The 20,057-nt window shown below is 43.3% G+C and overlaps 1 protein-coding gene across 1 annotated transcript; it reads right to left on the bottom strand.

Annotated features, from left to right (window-relative positions):
- Positions 1-268: 268 nt before the first annotated feature.
- LOC120960184 (bombyxin F-1-like) lies at positions 269-11,164 on the bottom strand. The gene is made up of 3 exons (XM_040384206.2): positions 10,040-11,164; positions 2,152-2,365; positions 269-2,047 (listed from the first exon to the last, which is right to left on the bottom strand). The coding sequence occupies exons 2-3, from the start codon at positions 2,363-2,365 to the stop codon at positions 1,857-1,859; spliced, it is 405 nt and encodes a 134-aa protein (XP_040240140.1). The 5' UTR covers positions 10,040-11,164; the 3' UTR covers positions 269-1,856.
- Between the last annotated feature and the right edge of the window lie 8,893 nt (positions 11,165-20,057).

The raw sequence follows: 20,057 nt of genomic DNA, 5'->3' as shown, positions 1-20,057 counted from the left end.
ACCCGGTCACGCAATAGAAATGTGATCAACGGGCGGGAAAGGGTGCGAGGAAGAGAGATACGGGACCACGGTATCAGTGTACTCGATCGATTTGGCCCATGCCGGTGGTAGCGGTAAACCTGGAACCCTTCCCGGCCAACGGTCAATTAACGGCGGCGACAGTGTGTCGCGCGATGTGTGTTGTGAAGACCGAAACGGTCACGTTTGAAACCACGATCAAGTCGATTTTCGGACAGTAGTGTACAGCAGCCACAGATAGACGAATGTGTTGTTGTTGTGTGTTTTTTTGTTTTTACTGTCATTCATTGATGTCTGAAGTTGAGTTTCTTTAAATCTACTACTTCGTACGCGGCTACTAACTCTATCGATACACAGAGGAGAGCCTACACAGGCAAATACGATCACATTCGTTCAGAGGACATAGGGACACACGGTGCGGGGTGGTCGGGTGGGCCGAATGTGGCGATTGTACGAAGAATGGTTCTGTAGCACGGCTCGGTCAATTGAAAGTGGGATTTAAAGTAAAGCAGCTCTTCCCTATCGAAACCATACTGACTGCGATCGAGCCCTTTTTGTTAAGATCAATCGATGTATTTTTCATTCTTTACAATTTCTGTTAATAATTGTTTTTTTTTCTTGATCGCTTTTATAAACGAAACTAATCGTCGCCACTTTACCACCGTCTTTTTTCGCCTTTCTTAATGATAAATACATACACACACACGCCTAAAATGGTGCAGTGCGTACAAACCCTTCAGATCCGATGGCTTCACACTCTAAGACCTTTTTCTCTGTTTGTTTGTGTTGTTCAATTGCTATCATCTACGGTTAAATTCCCTTCCCCAGTGCCGTGTGCCGAGGGAAAGGGAAAGAACCGAAATGTAAAATCTCACCATCATTACCATCGCCACCCCACTAAACGTGTACTAAAAATACATACATACTATCAAAAATCGAATGGTAGCGGTACGGAACACGGTGAGCACTTCGTACTAGTTACTTGTTGACTGTTCTGCTTTAGCTATTACGGTCTAAAGGGAAAGAAAAAAAAAACCATAAAGGACACACGGACACGCTCGCTGATGCCACCACCCGTAGTTCCGTCTCACGTTCCATCCGTACCACAGAAGCGCTATATTACCGTAACTCTGTCTGTATACATATGTTTGTTTGTTTGTTTGTGTGTGTGTTTAGGGATGGTAGACTCTTTTGAAATGCTTTTAATTCCTCGCAACAGAACGATAGAAGCCGTATTGATGATGGTATATATTGAAAAGTGAATAAAAAAATGGGTAAAAAGCAAGGAAACGCATTCTCAAACCACTAACGCAAAGGTACATGGATATAGAGTGTTGATATAATTATAGTAAATCTCGGAGCCACGAGACGCTTGAGATGCCCAAACGGTCTCCAGTTACTTCTCGACACAGACACACACGCACGCAAGCAATTAAAAAAAAAAAAACAATCGTATAGGGGCGTAATGTAGCGCACAAAACGTGTTGCAGCTAATTGTAATATCCTATAAAAATTGTAATAATAATAATAGCAATTGATCTACACATCGCCTCACGCCGGACGAGACTTCTTGGGAAAAGCGGGGGGAGGGCGAGTAAAATAGCAAATTAAACAAAAAAAGATATAGAAGAGAGTAAACTGGATTGAATAATACGCAAGCAATTGGTAAACAAGTTGCTAAACACACCGGTCTACCGGTTACATATCTCCTTCCCTTGATTCTCTCTCGCTCTTTCTATCTCTCTGCGCCTGATTCGTAACATCCGCCTTTTGGGTGCTTTCACTGCTTTCCCCCCTCCTAACCGCATCTCATCCTCATCCCAATCGGGTTTTCCGCTTCAATCACAGTAGGCACGCAGCTCGACGTAGGAGCAGCTCTTCTTGCAGCACTCATCGTAGATACCGCCGGAACTGCGCCGACTGCGCCGATGAACGCCGGCACCGGGATAAGGGAAGCCGGGCGGCAGTGTGTCGGGCAGGGTGGCCACCTCCACCTTTACTCGCTGGTTTGCCTGATCGTGTACATAATCTGCAAGTACGGAGCAAGCAGAAAGAAGAGCCGCGTTGTTGCGGTTGGTTAAGGATCGACCAATAGGGAAGCGTTGGCCACGTGCCGGTGGCGCTTTTACGTACCTGTGCGATAGTGTGTCAGCATCGGATATCGTCCCTGGCAGAGGAAGGCTAGCGTTTCGGTCAGCCGACGGCCACAGTAGCGCGAGCGTGTTAGCTGGCTGATCAGGGCATCGCTGTTGGGCGTAGAGGTAGCGTGGCTTTCGTTCAGCATCAGCAGCACGACGACCACTGCCACGATCAGGATGGAGCTCATGCCGACAGCGCTGGATCGCATCTGGAAGAATGGGAAAAATGGGAAGCGTGCACATTAGTATTTATGTGGTTCAGGGTGAGATCGTTTACTGTAATAAATAAGCCATCAACAACAGCTACTGGACGGACACACTGCTGGCAGCAATCAAAGGTTAGCGATCAGCTCTTGATAAGCTTTTTTCACAAAGGGGGGAGATCAAGAAACAAAAAAAACCCTTGATTGCTAAGGTTTATTGACATTTTCCGCCTACTAGGCCCATGTTGTCATGATTAGGACATGTTTTGAGCATCGGATTCTTCTTCTTTGATTAACATCCCGCTTGACGGTGTTGTGTGTTGAAATCAACTGCCCGCGTAAGGTCAAGTCGAAATGCGCTAGTGCGCAATCTGTGACACACACTCACACACACACACACACACACACAAGGAGTGTAATTAGTAGCACCGTGTTTAATGGCTGTAAACATCACACTTTACCGGAATTGTGCGCGGTGAATCAGTGAGCCCGCAAACAGCGTACCGTTTGTTGCGATTGTGTGTGATCATCCTACCGAGCCGACTGGCCAGAGATCGCACCTTGGACTTAGATTAACAGGCGGTAAACAACAGTGCCGTCGTCGCATGCCGCCACCGGTTCACAGTTTCCGGCTGTTTGTGCCGCGTGGTTTTGCAACATGCTCCTGTTCCTTGACCACTTGCAGGGAGCCGACGGGAAGGTGTTGTAAAATTAGCGCTCCCACACCGCGCTTGTCGGTTCGCGGTTATCAGTTGCCCTCCACTGATCCACTGGACTGGGCGGCAACAAGAAAAAGGGAATGTGTAAAATTGGAACGGAATTCCATTGGTTTTCCGGATTAACAGCAGCATGAGCTCGGCTAGTGTGTGCGCCTTCGCTGATCAGCCCCAGCCACATGAACACACCGCTTGTTTGTGAGCCCATCACTGACGGCGGAAGATTGACAGCACGAGGGCAGTGCAAGAATTCTCGCTCGTTTGATCGTGCGGGCGCGATAGAGATGGACGCATTTCAACAACCTTCCAGGGGGAAATTTTCAAAAAATATTTCCAATGCTGCGTCCCTTGCGAGGTAAGATTAAACTATTTTCAAACAATCGATAGCAGGCGACGGTCCAACCAAGGCGCACGCGTACGACCGCGTGTCAGTACGGGCGGATGATGGGAGACAACCAAGTACGATTAATTGGGGTTCATTGAAAGAAATAATCGTCCTACTCGGTTGAAGGCCACGATGCGCCCCCCAGTCGAGCCCGAGTCCTTGGATTTGGGAGTGAATCCCACGATCCGTGACTGTCATCGGGACTGGACCACCGGTCTCTGGACTCTGGTTTTATTATTACTTTCGATCCATTAGGGTGTCAGGGGCAGCAGCGGGAGGGGTACAGATACAGCAATAAACCAATCAGCGATACTCCATCAACAGCGTAGTGTATCGTTTAGCGAACCAGCGAGTGCCCATGTGTACCGGTTCCGAACGAAGAAGCGATTGCGGAAGATGAGTTTACGCGCGAGGTACCGAGGAAGATTCGTGCAAAACGCCGACCCGGCGCGCACTAACACAACGCGGAGAATGGTAATCAATTTATTGAACCGAGGGAGCACTGAACTCACCAAGTGGCCAAATCCACTCAAAGCGCTTAGGGTACTTAGAACATTTTTATTCGTTCGGCTAAAGAAACGTCCTCACGGCTCCCTTTTTTGGGAGTCCCAAGCCCACCCTGAAGTACCGATTCAGGCTCCCCACGGTTGGACAATTGGTCTAATAAAATAAAAGAAATAATGATAGTTATGAAAATTCGCGAAATATCCGGATTATACGTACTGGGTGACCTCGCACCGCATTATTCAGTCCAAATGGGACACACGCATGCGATCCATCCAAGAAATAGAGAGACAGATAGGAGGAGGAGAGAGAGCGGGCACAAAAAAAGACAATTTCGAAAGCGGGACCTTTTTGGCCAGGGTGTGAACCACGCACAGGACAACCCCCGTTATGACATCGCAGCGGGGCGATCTTTCCGACCCGCCAGCCGGCCAGCCGTCCCGTCATGTGCCATCTCCCCTGCGTCAATGAACAAAAATGAATAAATTGAATTCAACCGGCGGTGTGCGCTTTTTTCTTCTCGATCTATCGTGCCAGCTGGGGCCAACGGGGTTTGTCCTGTGCCGTGCGCTAATAGGATTGCCCCCCCCCCCCCTCCTCTCGTTACCCATCGCCTGCTTGCTCATCGGGCTCAATTGAGTGCGCGGAGATCGTTCGACGGGGTTTCTCTTCCTGAAAGCACCGGCACCGGTTACCACTGGCGACCATATCTCGTGCGGTCGTGTGATTCGTGTTTGTTTCTCCGGCTCGATCGGGGCTACAATGTGTGTGACACTCTACGGCTACTCAGAGTTGAGATCGAGTCTATACTGACCTCACGTTTTTCGACGGGGGATGGTGGAGAAGCGTTTGATTGATGGAATCGCACACTCTTTTGCAAATGGTGCAGGGTATGTACGTGCGTGCGTGAGTGCGTGTGTTTGTGTGTGCGAGGGGTCACGGTCCCACTCGGCTACCGTTGCCATCACTTAGGTGCGATCCGTTCGGTCGCGTGTGGACAAGAGTTCATATGTACTGGGTCGGTTTTGGCGTACGATCGCCCGACCCCTACGGAGCGATCCAGCGCTACAACACTTACCACCACCGCCGACGTAAGTGTGCATGTGGCACGGGCACGGCGGCTAGTAAATTGGCCAGTGCCAATAGTGGGCGTCCGGGTTGGACGTTGGACGATGCTCGAAATAGATACGGGAGTCTGGCCGCGATAAGACCCTCCGGATACTCGGCTCGGTCTAAATTCAGATGAATGTCGTCCCAATGAGTTAATGCGGATCCGTCTTCTCGTGCATGCCGATGGAAGGGTGCTGCTATCGGAGCAGCAGTTTGTGCCTGTTACGAGGAGGACCCATGCACCCCCAAAGGCACTCTTGTTGTGGTGCATGCATGTGGTTTATGGGTGTGTGCGTGTGCAATGCGGCACACGCGCGCAAATGAAAACAAATGATTTTATTTCAACAACAATCCGCGCCTTGGGTTTTCCACCAACGCAAAGGGTGGGGCCGTGGGCCAAACTAGAACAACCTAAGTCTGGTGTGTCTAGCGCGCATGGCCTGGTTGATACATCCCGGCATGATTTGTGGACACTTTAGTTGTCCGACAGATTGAGGCAGAATTTAATTTTCGTGTTAACGTAACGAAACGGCACCCATTGTGTGTGTGTGTGTGTATGTGAGGGTCGCTACGAATGCAGCCACAGGGGAAAGGAGGAATCAGTACGTTGATTGCCCTTTTCGTCGCACCCCGGGTCGAGTGGTGCCCGGATTAAAGAGATGCAATTTTCAATTTTGAAGGCGCTTCACAGCATGTACTTTGAACCCTTCGGGGCAGAAGATTTTTACAAGAGTTTCTCCGTTTGGTGGACTCATCTTGTCGGGCAGGGCATCGAGAAATAGCAATCCTTTTATCTGGGTTTTTGATTAGAAAAGTAACAATATCGTTTTGAACCGTAAAATCCCAATTCAACATTGTCTATCATGTGTCGAAAGTAGACCCAAATAAGCATTGACTGATAATTTTAAGTAACGCAAGAAACGCACACAGCTGGTTGAAATAAATTAATTCGTTTTTGATCATTGACGCTAGATGGACATCATAGCTGTATTAGCTTATGGTGTTGAGTTTGCAGCTGTATTCACAGGCTTTTCAAGCAGATGTAACACACTATTTTGGAGAAAAAAAAACAGCGCTAGAACCCAGTTTAAACGATTGTTAAACTCAAAATTACGCTCAGTAAATGGGTTCTGATTAAAAGGCACAGTTGAATGAGGTAAAAAGCGAAACAATCAAATGCCAGACTGTTTTAAATATCGGTCCAATCAAAAACCACTAACTAAACTAGCTGAACTAAGTATCTTCAACGGTGCGCACATATTTATCTTTTCCATTATGGAAGTTCGCTTTCAGTTCATTTTTGCTTTAAACGCATGTTGGTTTATCTTCAAATGATGTTCCAGGTACACATTTCCTAGCGCTTAAATTATTCCAATAGGTGAACATCTTGCCGTAAAAAGAAGGATAAATCATAAAATAATGCATTAAATCGCTGCAGAAAAAAGGAATAGAACATAGCAATACTAAGAATATACTGTGGATGCGCCATCTAGTGTGAAAGTGATCAACACAATTAAAAGAATGAGAATGATCGTACCATATCAGTTTAATGTTAAATTTTGTGCATTAAATGTTCTTCGATACTTTCCCAATGTTCTCTAGTAGTTAAACAATCTTTCTTTAACATAAGAGTGCTTGCAGCTTGTTGATCATTTCCCTCCAGCATTTATCGATCGTTCTTGTCAAACACATGGGCAATGAGTTGAGCTATTATTTTAAAATTTGCCTTACCTTGAGTCTCACCGGACAGATAGAACACAGCAACCGATTATGACCGGTGTGAGCCAGGCTGAGACACTGATCAGTGCCAGGAATGGTCAACCGGGACGGGGGGAGGGAGGGATTGTTTTGGTTGTTTGTGAACTGTACGCAAACGATCCAGCCGGTTGAGGGCGAAGGATGGGGTTTTGCACATTCCGACACGTAATGTGGTGTGCGGTAATTGCGGCAGGGTACAAGCAGCGCGATTGCAGAAGGTAATAAAAGAAATCGAAGACCCCAAGACGCTTTCCAAGGCGAGGCTGTCTGGCGCAAAGGCAAGCAAGGCAAACGCGACAGTGCAAGAAACGAATGTCGAAGGTAAGTCACCGCTGTCACTAGCATTATTATCATCATTATTATCATCATCATCAGTATCGTCATCGGCGTCTTTCATGCCCGCCATCGCCATATTTATGCTGCCCTGTCGTGAGAATACGCTCCACCCCACACTGAAGCGTGCCGCAGTCTCGCGAGGGGAGTGTGAGAAAGCCCTTTGCGAGAGCGAGAGTGCGCGAGCGAGTGTGGCAAGTGTCTTGTAGGACGATCGCGGCAATCACACTGCGAGCGCGTGCAACATTTCGTCCCAATCGGGACGCGTTCGAATGCATCGGCTTGTTGGAGCACTTGACCGCTTGTTTACAACTTTGCCGTACTAACCGCCCGCTCGCTCCCCTCGTTACTACCGCTCCTTGCCCAGACCGTGTTGGCACTTGTGTGCTTCCGTGTATGCGACTCCCTTTCCCGCCAGTGCTCTTTTGCTGGGCTGTTGTTCGCTTTCGGTTTTGTACGGCACGGAGGTTTGAGGTCACGAGCTGCTGCTCATCAAATGTGCATTTGTGGTGCAGTTTTGGGGACACGGAATGCTCTCGAAAGCACGTCGTCGGACAGGAGGGTGGGAAGGAAGGGAAAGGGTTAGTTAGTTTGGACCGTCCGTTTTGGATTCCGAGACGGTAGAAACAATAATAAAAAAAAACCTGCTACCGCGTCGGCCTAAGCGCTAACGAAACATTGTTGCAGCGATAAATGCAGCTCTTAACTGAGGGCAATGATCGATTTAATCGTCGTCTTCTCAATCATCTTCGACGACAACTTTCTTCCCTTTCTTTGCTTGCGGCTGGTTTTCCCCCCTTTATGTTTTTTTCTTCTTCTACCCAACCACACGAGTGATTGAATGTTGTAGCCAGAAACGTCCTCCTGCCCATGGACGCCATCCTTTAATGAAGGCTATAAACCACCAGCCTTCCAATTACACCTTCGAACGAGGGATCTATCCAGCAATACGTCACCATTCTGTGCCTTAATTGGAAATTAAAAAGAGATAAATATTCATCTAGCTAAGGATCCCCGTTCGCTTACACATGGTCATGCTCGCCGAGCGCACATGCGTGTGTTTACATGATTTCCACTGCCAACTGTCCAATGTTTCAAAACCCTGTCCCCGGTGAAACCGATCGCTGCTGCTGCTGCTTCATCATCATCATCGTCATCATCCACTCGGGCGTCGGTTTCCCTGCATGACCTACATAAGATGGGTGAACCCGTGTGCTCCCGAGCCCTTCACCACATGGTGACGAGAGGTTTGTTTTGCTTTATTTTTTGTTTTTGTCCGGATATTCTGCTACACAACTAGCCACCAGCACCACCACTACCACCACCACCATCACCACTACCATGCACCATGTTTGCCTTGCCGTCTTCTGGCCCGTGTACGAGTAAGATCATTTGATTTTTTCTCTCTCTCTCTCTCTCTCTCTCTCTCCTTGTGTTTCCATCGTCCCTTGGGATTGTACGGCTTTGCCCATACCGCGCCTCATCGTTTTCGCCCAGAACAGATGGTTGGGAAAAGCCTGATATGCTGGTGCGGCTTGGCCATCGAGTGTGTATGCATGTGTGCGTGTGCAGTGCATACGAAACAAATGGGAACGAAGCGAACAACAAAAACAACCCAAACAAATGCCCGAACCCCCTGCGGCACGGCTATTACCGTGACGGGGTCGAATGGAAAAGGCCCAGCGGGTCACGTCCAGCACACCCGTCACATCGATCGACCCCCGTCCACCGAGCGAAACCGATCAGTAGCGGCAGCAGCAGCAGCAGCAGCAGCCGGAACTCCCGGCGACCAGCTGTTTCTGTCATCCCATGTGTCAGCCCTTTTCCTGCGTCTGGCTATTTTTAGAACCTGCTTTCATCCCGTGCTGTCCCGGGACATGGAAGAACCTTTTGGCTGCTGCTGCTGCTGCGGCATGATGCTGATAAAGCCGCCCGGAGGTAGACCGTGGCCTCGTTGAACCCGTAAAACCGGGAGGGGGGGGAGGAAGCAGATAGCAGTACCCTCCTGCACTGTGTCCGTGTGTTTGTGTATGTACTTGTCTTTTGTTCGTAAACATACACACACGTACGGGGATGGGTGGAAAGCGAGAATAAATCATAAACACGACCCCTAAGGCAGCATTTAACTAGGTTCGCTCGAAAATGTCCCACCCGGGGACCATCAACGATCATTGCTCGGGTGAGTGTGTTACTTCATCGCTGATCAGTCGCCATGTTTGTTAGGGTTTTTGTTGTCGATTGGTAGGTTGTGTGATTAGTGTGCAGTGTGATCGTGGCTTAGCTTTAACTATAGACATGACGAGGGCAGGACCATGATTGTTTTAATCAGGCGAAGGCATTGTTCTGTGAGTAGCAGTAAATTTAGTTACAAAGGAATGGTGGGTCGAAATATCTCCTAGTTTTGCTTGTAGTTCCATTTTAGGATTAAATATTTAATTTAATTTGTTTATAGCCATCAGACACATAAAAAATCAATTGAAAATTGAAAAAAAACAAGACAAACAATTTGCAAAGGAAGTTTGTTTTGTTACACTAAATGGACTCGTCAACAAGATTCATCTTCAAAACAATAACAATGGTCAGCGTAAATAAACTTTAAGAATTTCTTGTTGCACTTCTTGTTACTCAACACAACAATTGTTCTCGATTTAAGCATATATAAGCCACTAATCTGCCTGTTTATCTGTAAATGAACTTAACGAGCTAAGTTTTATCCCAAAAGTATGGGTTATGGCCGTGTCATACACTTAAGGGTAACTACACTTGAAAGTAGTACAACGTGAGCGAACCAACACAAACACAAACACAAACGCAATTTTTCATAATTTAATATTAAATTGTAAGACAAAATAAACACACATTTTAATTGCTTACCTTTATGCAGCGAATTGCTCAGCAGTGGCTCGAATACAACGCGGAATCGAAATCTGTGCGACGATACGTTCGATCGTTGTTGGTTCGTCGCGGTTTGCCGCTTTTCGAGCAGTTTTTGTTGAAAATGAACACAAAATCAATCCAGCTGCCCGCAGTACACATTCAAAACTGGGCTGTATGGCGTAGGACCGGGTGTGGCGGTTCCTGTCGACCCGTCACTAATGGTACAGTTTCTTGTTCGCACTTAGAACGGCTCTTACTGGCAAAACGGATACATTTGACGGTAAGGGGCGCACCTATTGGACGAGGCCTAATTGCAGATGTTCTTGGGCACACTTGCACTGCGTTTTCTTGGTAAACGAAACAAACTACCTATCCACTACTTAAGGCACCTATTCACCGACGTGATACTAATGAGCACTGGAGGTGTACTGGTTCTCGTTTCTGATTACAGCTTGTTGTTTGTTTCAATTCAATTCAACAGTGACAGGCACGGCTTTCGGAGCAAAGGTACATGTGTGGCATACGATTGTTACGATTTGAGTTGACTGGATCGAATCGATTTTGCTTTTGTGTGGGTTTGTGTGTGTGTGCACGCTTCTGTTTCAGGATGTACAATTTTCTTGCCGAGTGAATCCAAAAAGGGTCACAAGCCAAGTTGTCAACAGCCTGCCTTGGTTAGCAACGTGAGTGACGGATGCTGGGTAGTGAACGGCGATCTTGCGGGGCGATCTTGGAACGGAACGACGGCGACGAAGGTGACGGTATTAGCGAAAGGAAGCTGTGGTCACCGGACGTCGTTTCTCCTTTGCTGCGAGTATGGTTGTTTTTTGTTTGCTGTGTTTGCACCCTTTTTCGTAATTCCCTTTGCAGACGGGTCAAAGGTCACTCACTTGCACAAAACTAATGCGTTCGGGCACACGATGCACGTACGGACGGGTTGGACGCACATACGGGGAATGCAACAAATGCACACTTATACACACATAAACACCAAGACGCGCACGTTTCGACTCCAAAGCTCGTGTTCCCCCGGTAGATGGGATGGGATTTGGTCGCTCGCTGCCTGCTATCTCGTCGACATCACAATTGCAATTCGGACACTCCGGGCTCGGGCTATCGCTTTAAATCCCACCTCGCTCTGCATCCTACGGATCCGGTCGATTTTGCCCGTCTATCTCTCTTCCGCTCTCCGTATTGTGTTGTTGTTTTCTCACTTTTTTCTTGTCGCTTTCTCACTGGCTCTCGGAGTATCTGTGTGAGCCGAAGCTGCTCTCTCACTGGCCGGTCCAGTACACGCGCTTCCAGCATCCGAAACCGATGCAAAGCGCTCGAGCTGCCGGCATAAACGTTCATCGTTCGTTCTCATGTGTGATCAATTGATCTTTTGCTCGGAAGATTTCGCTCTCATCTCAGTTGTGTTTGGCTCAGATGCTTTTGGCATTGATTTGCAGGGGATTGAAGTTGGTGGAATCATATTAAACAGAAAGACTGATTACATAGAGACTGATATTTATACATTTCACATTAATGTCATTACTAAAATTTCAAATTGAATTCAAGTCCAGAGCTATAAGTAAATCTAAATAAAAGTTAAGTCAAGTTGCATCAATCAAAGTAATAGATAGTAAATACAGGAAAATTATCACAATAGGGACATATTTCAATTAGGAAAATATAGGGGAGGGGAGGGAGTTTAAGCAATTCTGTCGCTGGATTTGCTGGATTTGCCTCCCTTCGGTATTCGGATCCCATCGTCTACAACAGTGCTCTCCAACCTTTTAAGCATCGCGGACCTTTGGCTTTGAAAATATATTTGCAGCGGCCCACATCCATTGAGAGCACACATTTAGTAAAATAAGTTCAAAGTTTTCGATAAAACGTATGTTAAAATCTTAACCTAGATATAGCTGTTGAAAATTGTATGTTAATTGTGGGAAAAAAGCACAATATGTATAGTACTAAGCAAATCTTTTTCAAAAATGAATTCTATCGCGGGCCACATCTGTTAACGTCACGGACCACAGGTTGGAGACCACTGGTCTATAAGACCCTACGAAGGACTAGTCTTCTCTTCTCATTATAATATGTATGAAATTTATAATATATAATGGATAATATATGGCTATAATGGATCTAAAATAAAATAAATATCTTATAACGTATATGAATAATGAGGCCTAAAAAACCGGCTGTCCAGTTTGCTTACTGTAGAACTCGGCACTCGATTTATTTTTGCCCATAAATAAACAAAAAAGAACATAGAATACTTAAATAGAAATAGAATACAGAAAAAGAAACAGATAATTTAAGTACAATTAACAACCACAGCTTCTACAGTTTTGACTTATAAAACTAAAATAATATTTAGTTTCGAAATCAATCCCAATCAATCATTGGAATCTCAGCTAAATTTAACAAGTTAAAGATCAAAACTAGAGCGTACGTATGCATGATTGTACTATATGATATTTTACTCTTGCTATAGCTTTCATTTTCTACCGTGCTTTCATAAGTGTTGAATATCATTGCCGAATATCCTTTTTTATTTGAAATGATATTGTCTTCGCAGAATCAAATTTTTGTTTTTTTTTGACAAGCTCTTTCAATTTGTTTTGTTTTTCTGACACTACATTGTTTAGTTCAATTAGTTTAACAATAAAGTAAACAGATTTACTGAACATCATTCATGTGTACTTGTATATTCATGTGTATATACTATATATGGAGCTGGGATAAAATGTTCTGTGCTGAATTTCCGACCGAAATCGATCTTCAAATCATTAATTTGTGATCCTTCACAAACCCCGAATCTAGTTTGTCTCAATCAGTATGTCATCTAGCTACAGCGTAGTGCTAAGAATTACCAAAAGTGCTGAAAATAGACAAAACTTGAATGATTATAGACTTCTCGTCGATAATTGATCTCCTTCGGTGGAGCATTAGCACTGGATGATCACAGGTAAGGTTGTGTGATTTTGGCAGGACTGCGCAACGCGGGTGGATTAATTGTAGGGTTGGGATATGGCGATCGAAATCATATCGCATAAGCATTGACGTCAAAGGTGTGACGAACTGACGTCATAAAGCTTTCACTAAAGTTTATTCTCCGGCAGGACAGCGTTTGGGCGTGTTCGATACTTAGAGCCAGTTCGATTAGCTTAAAAAGGGGGCAGGATAAAGAGCACTTTATAACAACGCATTTTGGGCGTGTGAAGTCGATTTACTATCGGGTTAAATGTTCGCTCAATACCACTGAGATTAATAAGTGCCTCTGTAACACTGGGCTATTCGAAAACAAAACAGCAAAAATAAAGATCGTTTTGCATTCTGCTGTTATGCGGCGCCAGTGCGATCCCATTTCTGGCCACGATCGCACAACAACCACCCACAATACATCCCCTTCGAAGAAAACGGACAGTTCGCAATACTACTGGCGCCCGCAACTGCCAATAATCTATTACAACCGACCGATGTGGGGTGGTAATCGCAAATAACTTGACGTTTCCTCGTAGCACTGATACGCCCGCTTCGGCTGGCTACCAAAGAAAGATGCCCTCGGCCCGCGTATGGCCCCCGTGGATAATCAGAACGGTGGCAAACTGTGGCCAATGTTATGATCGTTGCCACGGATGTAGGTTAACTAAAATAGGGTTAACCCCCTCGTTGTGGACCATTTCGCTGATGAGCGCATAGAATACCGATAGACCGCTGTTTCCTTTTTCTTTTTCGATGAATGAAATTGCAAAGTCTATTGCGCGAAAGTATTTCGCAAGAATCGCTTACAGTTAGATCATGTGCCTCTTATTACATCATGATTTTTTCAGCATGATATTGTAATCTATGAATTCATTCTTATGATCTGTTATCATCATAGGGTTGTCGGTTTTGTCGAAAAGAGCTTATGTTCAAGAATTATTCATCCAAAAAAACAACTGAAGCTGAACATTTAAGAAAATTATCGAAACCAAAAATTGTGCAAATACTATTTAATGCATTTTTAAGCTTCTCAAGCTGGAATATGATTTTTCTTATAGTTCAAAATCAGTTCTTAAAGAAAATATGCTTACGGTTATGGATTCCGATCAACAATTCGTTGTATAATTTAGCTGTTTTCCACATTAAGACACCACTTAATACAATAAAAGAGGCATTCAAAATGGCATGCAGTGCTCATTTGAAGACCCAAAATACTCCTATTAACCCTCGAATACTCACTTTTAAAACATCCCTTAAATGTGAATGTTTAAACCGTCGACGTGTTTTACAGATACAAAAACAAACAAACAAACAAACAAAGGTTTAAGAAGGATTGATACAGGAAAATTTAGGAATTTGTATAAATTTGATTTGATTTGAATTTGATTTACGATTTCATTGTGTATTCATTCATTTTGACAATTCATTTTGACTAGTACCACTTTATGAACATGTCTGTTTATTGTACATTTAAACGCAATAGGGTAAAAAACACCATAATTTGTTCAAATGATACCAAAACAATAGAACTGAATCGGAATGCTTCGACCACAAAGTCATTTATAGATGTATCAACTTTCACCTCTCATGACGAACATTAGAGAGGCGTTTCATTCCAAGTTTTATCACTTAAAAGCAAGAAAAATCATAATGTATAAAGTAAAAGTTCGTAGTTGTTTTTCTTGTTACTACTACCTTATGAAAATCAGTTAATAAAAAAATCGGTTGGCCAATTTAGTAATTGAGGTTCTGTTGGAAAAAGCTCTCCATGAAATTTTGCACAAGCATCTCAGGTTTATTGATGAATTTGATGGGTATGGCATTAAACTGTGCTTTTTAAATAATTATACCACCATACCATTTTTCAGGATTATTTTTTTATAGATCATACGTTTAAAAATTTTAAGATTTAATTTTAAAAGATCCGCAATATGTTTAGAGCCCTGCTGTAGATATGTACTTTAAATAATATATGTTTTACCTATTTATACCATGTGCCATTTAATCTTCTTACATGCGTGTATTTACTAAGCTAACAAGTAGTTATGTAGAAACATATTTCAAAAATAACATTAATAACACGATCCTCAATTGCATACAATTTTGCAGCATTTATGATCTAAATGATGCCAAACTGGCAAACTTAAAATGCGATCCAAAGCAACGGACAAAAGACTGGTACAATAAACAAGAGAAAAGAGAACAGTTTGGCTGCATTCAGTGTGGGCTATGAACGCAAACTCCTTCTTGCTGATCGGGCCGATACCAAAAAAGCTTCCAACTTCCAATCACCCTTTTAACGTTCCGTCACGTAACGGTTAGACAGGCAGAAAAGCGTTACCAAGCGATGCAGATGGTAAGTTTTTCCTTATTATTTCGATTTATTTTTAGTACCTTCTCCCCTTTCTGCTCCATCTCTATCCCTCCTCCTCCCTCGATCTAACGCTTTTGGTTCCTTTTTCAACCACCTCCATACGGGTCACTGGCAGGCATTGCAAAAGATCGACTAAGGCTGCCAATTTCGGCGTGGGTTTCCGTAACTAATGAGCGCAAAAATGGCAAATCATAATGCAAACCTCGTATGTGCCACTGATGACCGTGTAAAGAGGGGTAACGGGAGCAAACAGGAGAAGACGATGAAGAAGACGTGGAAGTGAGGTGGGGGTTTACAGTTTTGTACTTTTCGGAATCTGTGTGAATATATCCAGAGGAGTTTTTTTGTTATTGATGTTGCTTCTGCAGCCACCGCTGCCCACGTACATGGTGGCACCTTCGCATTATTTATAGACGCGAAGACACCGATGAACTGGCGAGTGGGTCTTTCCGCAGTCGAGCCCTCGGTCGACCGGCCCGTAAATAATGGTTTGACACATCGGCCCAATGTGGGACCGCATAGCCGAAGCGGGAAAGCTAAAAATAGCCCTTTTACAGCGTTGACCGGTACAGCGAAGTTATACCCGTACGACCTGTTGCAGTTGCCGATGGGCTTAGGGAAGCAAAGTGACGCGAGGCGGTAATGGACACAAAAAATGAAAATAGGGAGTCTTTACCAGCGCCATGTTCGGTCCCTCCGTGTAGCTCTGGGCATAGGTTAATCCGTTAAAAATGAACGTTAGCCGGTGTTCGATTTGCTTTACTGCTCCAAACCAGCGTCTCTCATTTTGCATCTCACACAAAAGATAGAGAGTGTGTGTGTGAGTGAGAGAGAAAGGGGAGAGAGAGAAAGAGAGAAAGAATGGAGGATTCAGTAAAAAAGAATAATTCAAAACACATCAATTCCAAGACGAGCGAGGATGAAGGAAGCAGCAGTTAACCGGGAAACACATAAAAAAAGCTGTTGTCTGGTTGTCCCGCCACCCGAATGGGGTGTGATGGCAATGGGGCTTGAAGGCATTGCAAGAATGCAAGCATAACTTTTCTGGTAAACAAAACCATAAAATCCCCTTGGTGGCCCTGCCGTTGTGCATCGTCAATTCATTTGGGCGCGTTGTAATCGTTCAATTTTGTGGTTCAATGGCACAGAAAGAAGGTCACCGCCGCGATTGGCGCGACTTCGGAGGCTTTAGCTTTCGAAGAGGAGTTGCTTCTCGGGAGTTAAATATTCAATCTATTTCTGTACACCGCTGCATCATTACGGATGTACATGGCATGTTTTTAAATTAAGTACCAAATAATGGTAGTACGAGGGAGTATTATTTTATGCTTATTACTCTGTTTTGAACAAAAACACTGAAGCAGAGACTGGAGCTAACATGTCTTGCGCATGGTGAAATGAAGAGTTGCATCTTGCCGTTTGGTATCTGCTTGGTGTTTAATGTTTTCGACGTTAAACCAGGCGACTGTCATTTAGCATACAGTCAAACATAAGCGTATTGATCTGTGTGTTTAGACTTATAAATGCATTTTTTTTGTTGGAAGCAGAGATGTCAAACATGCGGCCCTTGACGACCAGCTCGTGGAGAGTGGTCCGCAACCCCTAGAGCAGAAATAAAAGTTAGCTCTTCTGTACCAATGGGATTTTTTAAAAATTGTATATTTTTATATCTTTTAACGCTACATATCAGCGCTGTGGATGAAGAAAACAATAATAAGAGTAATAAAAAGCAATTTGAAAAATTCACCTTTTCACCTTATCAAACAATGGGGGCCTTCACGATTCTAGTGAGTTTTTTGTATGGAGTTTGACAGTTGGAGGCTGAAATCATGTAAACACTCCATACAAAACTACACAAAAAACTAGCCTGCAATTTTTAGTCTAGATTATTCTAGCCACAAAGCTATAATTAGATTCGAGTACCTGCTCGAAAACACGGTGTTGTTTACATTTATCCCAAGGTGCGTAAAGAGATCAGGTGGTGGACTCTGGAATCAAAGTGTATGTACCCAACTGACATGAATAATCGGGAATTCGAGCAAATTCCCTTAAACTGGAGCCTTACGGCCAAGCTACACGTACCGGACGACATCGGACGATGCCAAAAAATCCGTTAATACCAACTGTCAAATCCCATACAAAATCGGCCCGCTGTGATCCGACACGGCCCGGCCCGACGCGAATCTCTTGTCTGCGGTCCTACGTTTTATGGCATCGTCCGATGTCGTCCGGTACGTCCCAAGTGACATTTGCTCGAAATTGTTTTTCCATGTCTGCTCGATTAGTACTTGATACGCCTGAAATTGTGGATTTGTGTGTGATCAAGTGTGTTGAAAGCGCTAAGATTTGATAAGTTCGTAAATTAGACTTTCTTCTATCAATGAACGATGCCGTCGAGCTCATTTTACATTCGTAGTTTGGATTTATTTATGAAAAACAAAAGCAAATTTTTTGTGACGTTATTTTATAAAAAATCGATATTATTTAAGTATAAAATGGCTACATGACAAACTATAATGATAGAAAACATCATTTCCAAGCGAGTCTAGAAGAAAACAACGAAAAAGCCGTATCACAATTGATTTTAAAGGCCTTTTTCTAAATTCCCTTAAACTGGTGCAGTTTAAGGGAAGTTTAAGGCTCCAGTTTAAGGGAATTTGCTCGAATTCCCGATTATTCGTGCTCGAAAATGTCAATTGGGGTGTAGCTTCCCAATTGACATTTTCGAGCACGAATAATCGGGAATTCGAGCAAATTCCCTTAAACTGGAGCCTTAAACTTCCCTTAAACTGCACCAGTTTAAGGGAATTTAGAAAAAGGCCTTTAAAATCAACTGTGGTGCGGCTTTTTCGTTGTTTTCTTCTAGATTCGCTCTGAAATTATGTTTCCTATCGTTTTAGTTGGCCATGTTCCCATTTTATACTTAAATAATATCCATTTTTTATAAAATAACGTCACACAAAATTAGCTTTTGTTTTTCATCAAAAACATAGCTATGAATGAAAAATGACCTCGACGGCATCGTCCATCGATAGAGGAACGTTTAATTTACGATCACACCAAATCTTGGCGCTTTCAACACACTTGATCACACACAAATCCACAATTTCAGCCGTATCGAGTACTAATCGAGCAGATATGGTAAAACAATTTCGAGCAAATGTCACTTGGGTTGGCCGTTAAACTTCCCTTAAACTGCACCAGTTTAAGGGAATTTAGAAAAAGTCCTTTAAAATCAAATGTGATGCGGCTTTTTCGTTACTTTCTCCTAGATTCGCTCGGAAACGATGTTTCCTATCGTTATAGTTGGTCATGTACCCATTTTATACTTAAATAATACCCATTTTTATAGAATAACATCACATAAAATTAGCTTTTGTTTTTCATCAAAAAACCATAGTCATGAATGAAAAATGAGCTCGACGGCATCGTCCATCGATAGAGGAACGTCTAATTTACGATCACACCAAATCTTGGCGCTTTCAACACACTTGATCACACACAAATCCACAATTTCAGGCGTATCGAGTACTAATCGAGCAGATATGGGAAAACAATTTCGAGCAAATGTCACATGGGTAGTCCAGGTTGTCCCTTTGCATTTTTTTATAACCAATTTTGAACATCACTTTTTGACAGAACGAGTGAACACTTTTGCTCAAACATGCTTTCAGGTAACTTGACGAATACTCAAAACACTCTTAACATCTTCATTCAGAAGCAGAAGCGACTAAAATCTGCCTTCTAAATTCATACACCTTGGGATAAGCCCACCTGTATATTATACTCACATAGATAGCTGCTCGAAAACTGCTATACAATGCAAACAGCTGACAGGCTGAAATCAGCTCACTTTTTCTACTACCTTTTTGCATATGTAAATACTGGTAATAATGCCTAGTACCTGAAACTTATGGGCTTACAAAATGATACAAATAACACAATTTACATTAACTGGTTCAAATGAGAAATAATTCACTTATTTAGGAGTTTTACATACCTAACTGAGATACTATTTATATCTTTATACATGCGAGTACCCTAAATTTGATCAAAACAAATCGTTATATATTAATACATCTTGCGTAAACCAATAAAATTAATCATAACCAAGCACATCTTCGGTTAATATAGGTCTAGAACGACTAGGATTGTTAAGGAAAATAATAAAGGAATTATTAATTGTTGACGAGCACTTAACGATTAATTGTTGACACATCATAGAGAAAATTGGCGGCTATGGGAATGTTTAAATAAAACTCAGATATTTTCAATCCTGCTCAGTACAGCATTAACTATTGTTTTATAAAAATGTATTATTTTAAAGATTTTTGCTCTTTTAATGTAACTGTAATTCCAACTTCATTTCATCCAAATGCGATATACCATTTCTATACCAGCTTACGGACATATTTTGTAAACCTGATAAAAAAAAATTATTTTGTGGCCCACGTGATGAAATTATTATGAATGAAATGAATGCTGTATGTATAAAAACTGTTAAAGTAATGCTTGATAGAGTATTATTTGCCAAAAGGATGAATATCGATTCTGAACCGCTGTCGATCGCGTCAAAGTTAACATATTAATTTGATTAGAATTTTCCCATCCTCAGTATTTTAAAAGTAACAAAATTAATGTTTACTGAATGACAACAAATTTGAT

Source organism: Anopheles coluzzii, chromosome 3 (genome assembly GCF_943734685.1).
Source record: "Anopheles coluzzii chromosome 3, AcolN3, whole genome shotgun sequence".
Lineage (NCBI taxonomy): Eukaryota > Metazoa > Arthropoda > Insecta > Diptera > Culicidae > Anopheles > Anopheles coluzzii.
The sequence above is the reverse complement of the archived record's forward strand: the minus strand, read 5'-3'. Positions and strand labels throughout refer to the sequence as shown.

What these genes read in the sequence shown, in the direction of transcription:
- LOC120960184 (XM_040384206.2), bottom strand. Translation starts at nt 2,365, where the DNA reads ATGCGATCCAGCGCTGTCGGCATGAGCTCCATCCTGATCGTGGCAGTG. An exon ending in GCTGACACACTATCGCACAG is followed by an intron (nt 2,048 to 2,151) that starts GTACGTAAAAGC and finishes CCGTACTTGCAG; the next exon opens with ATTATGTACACGATCAGGCA.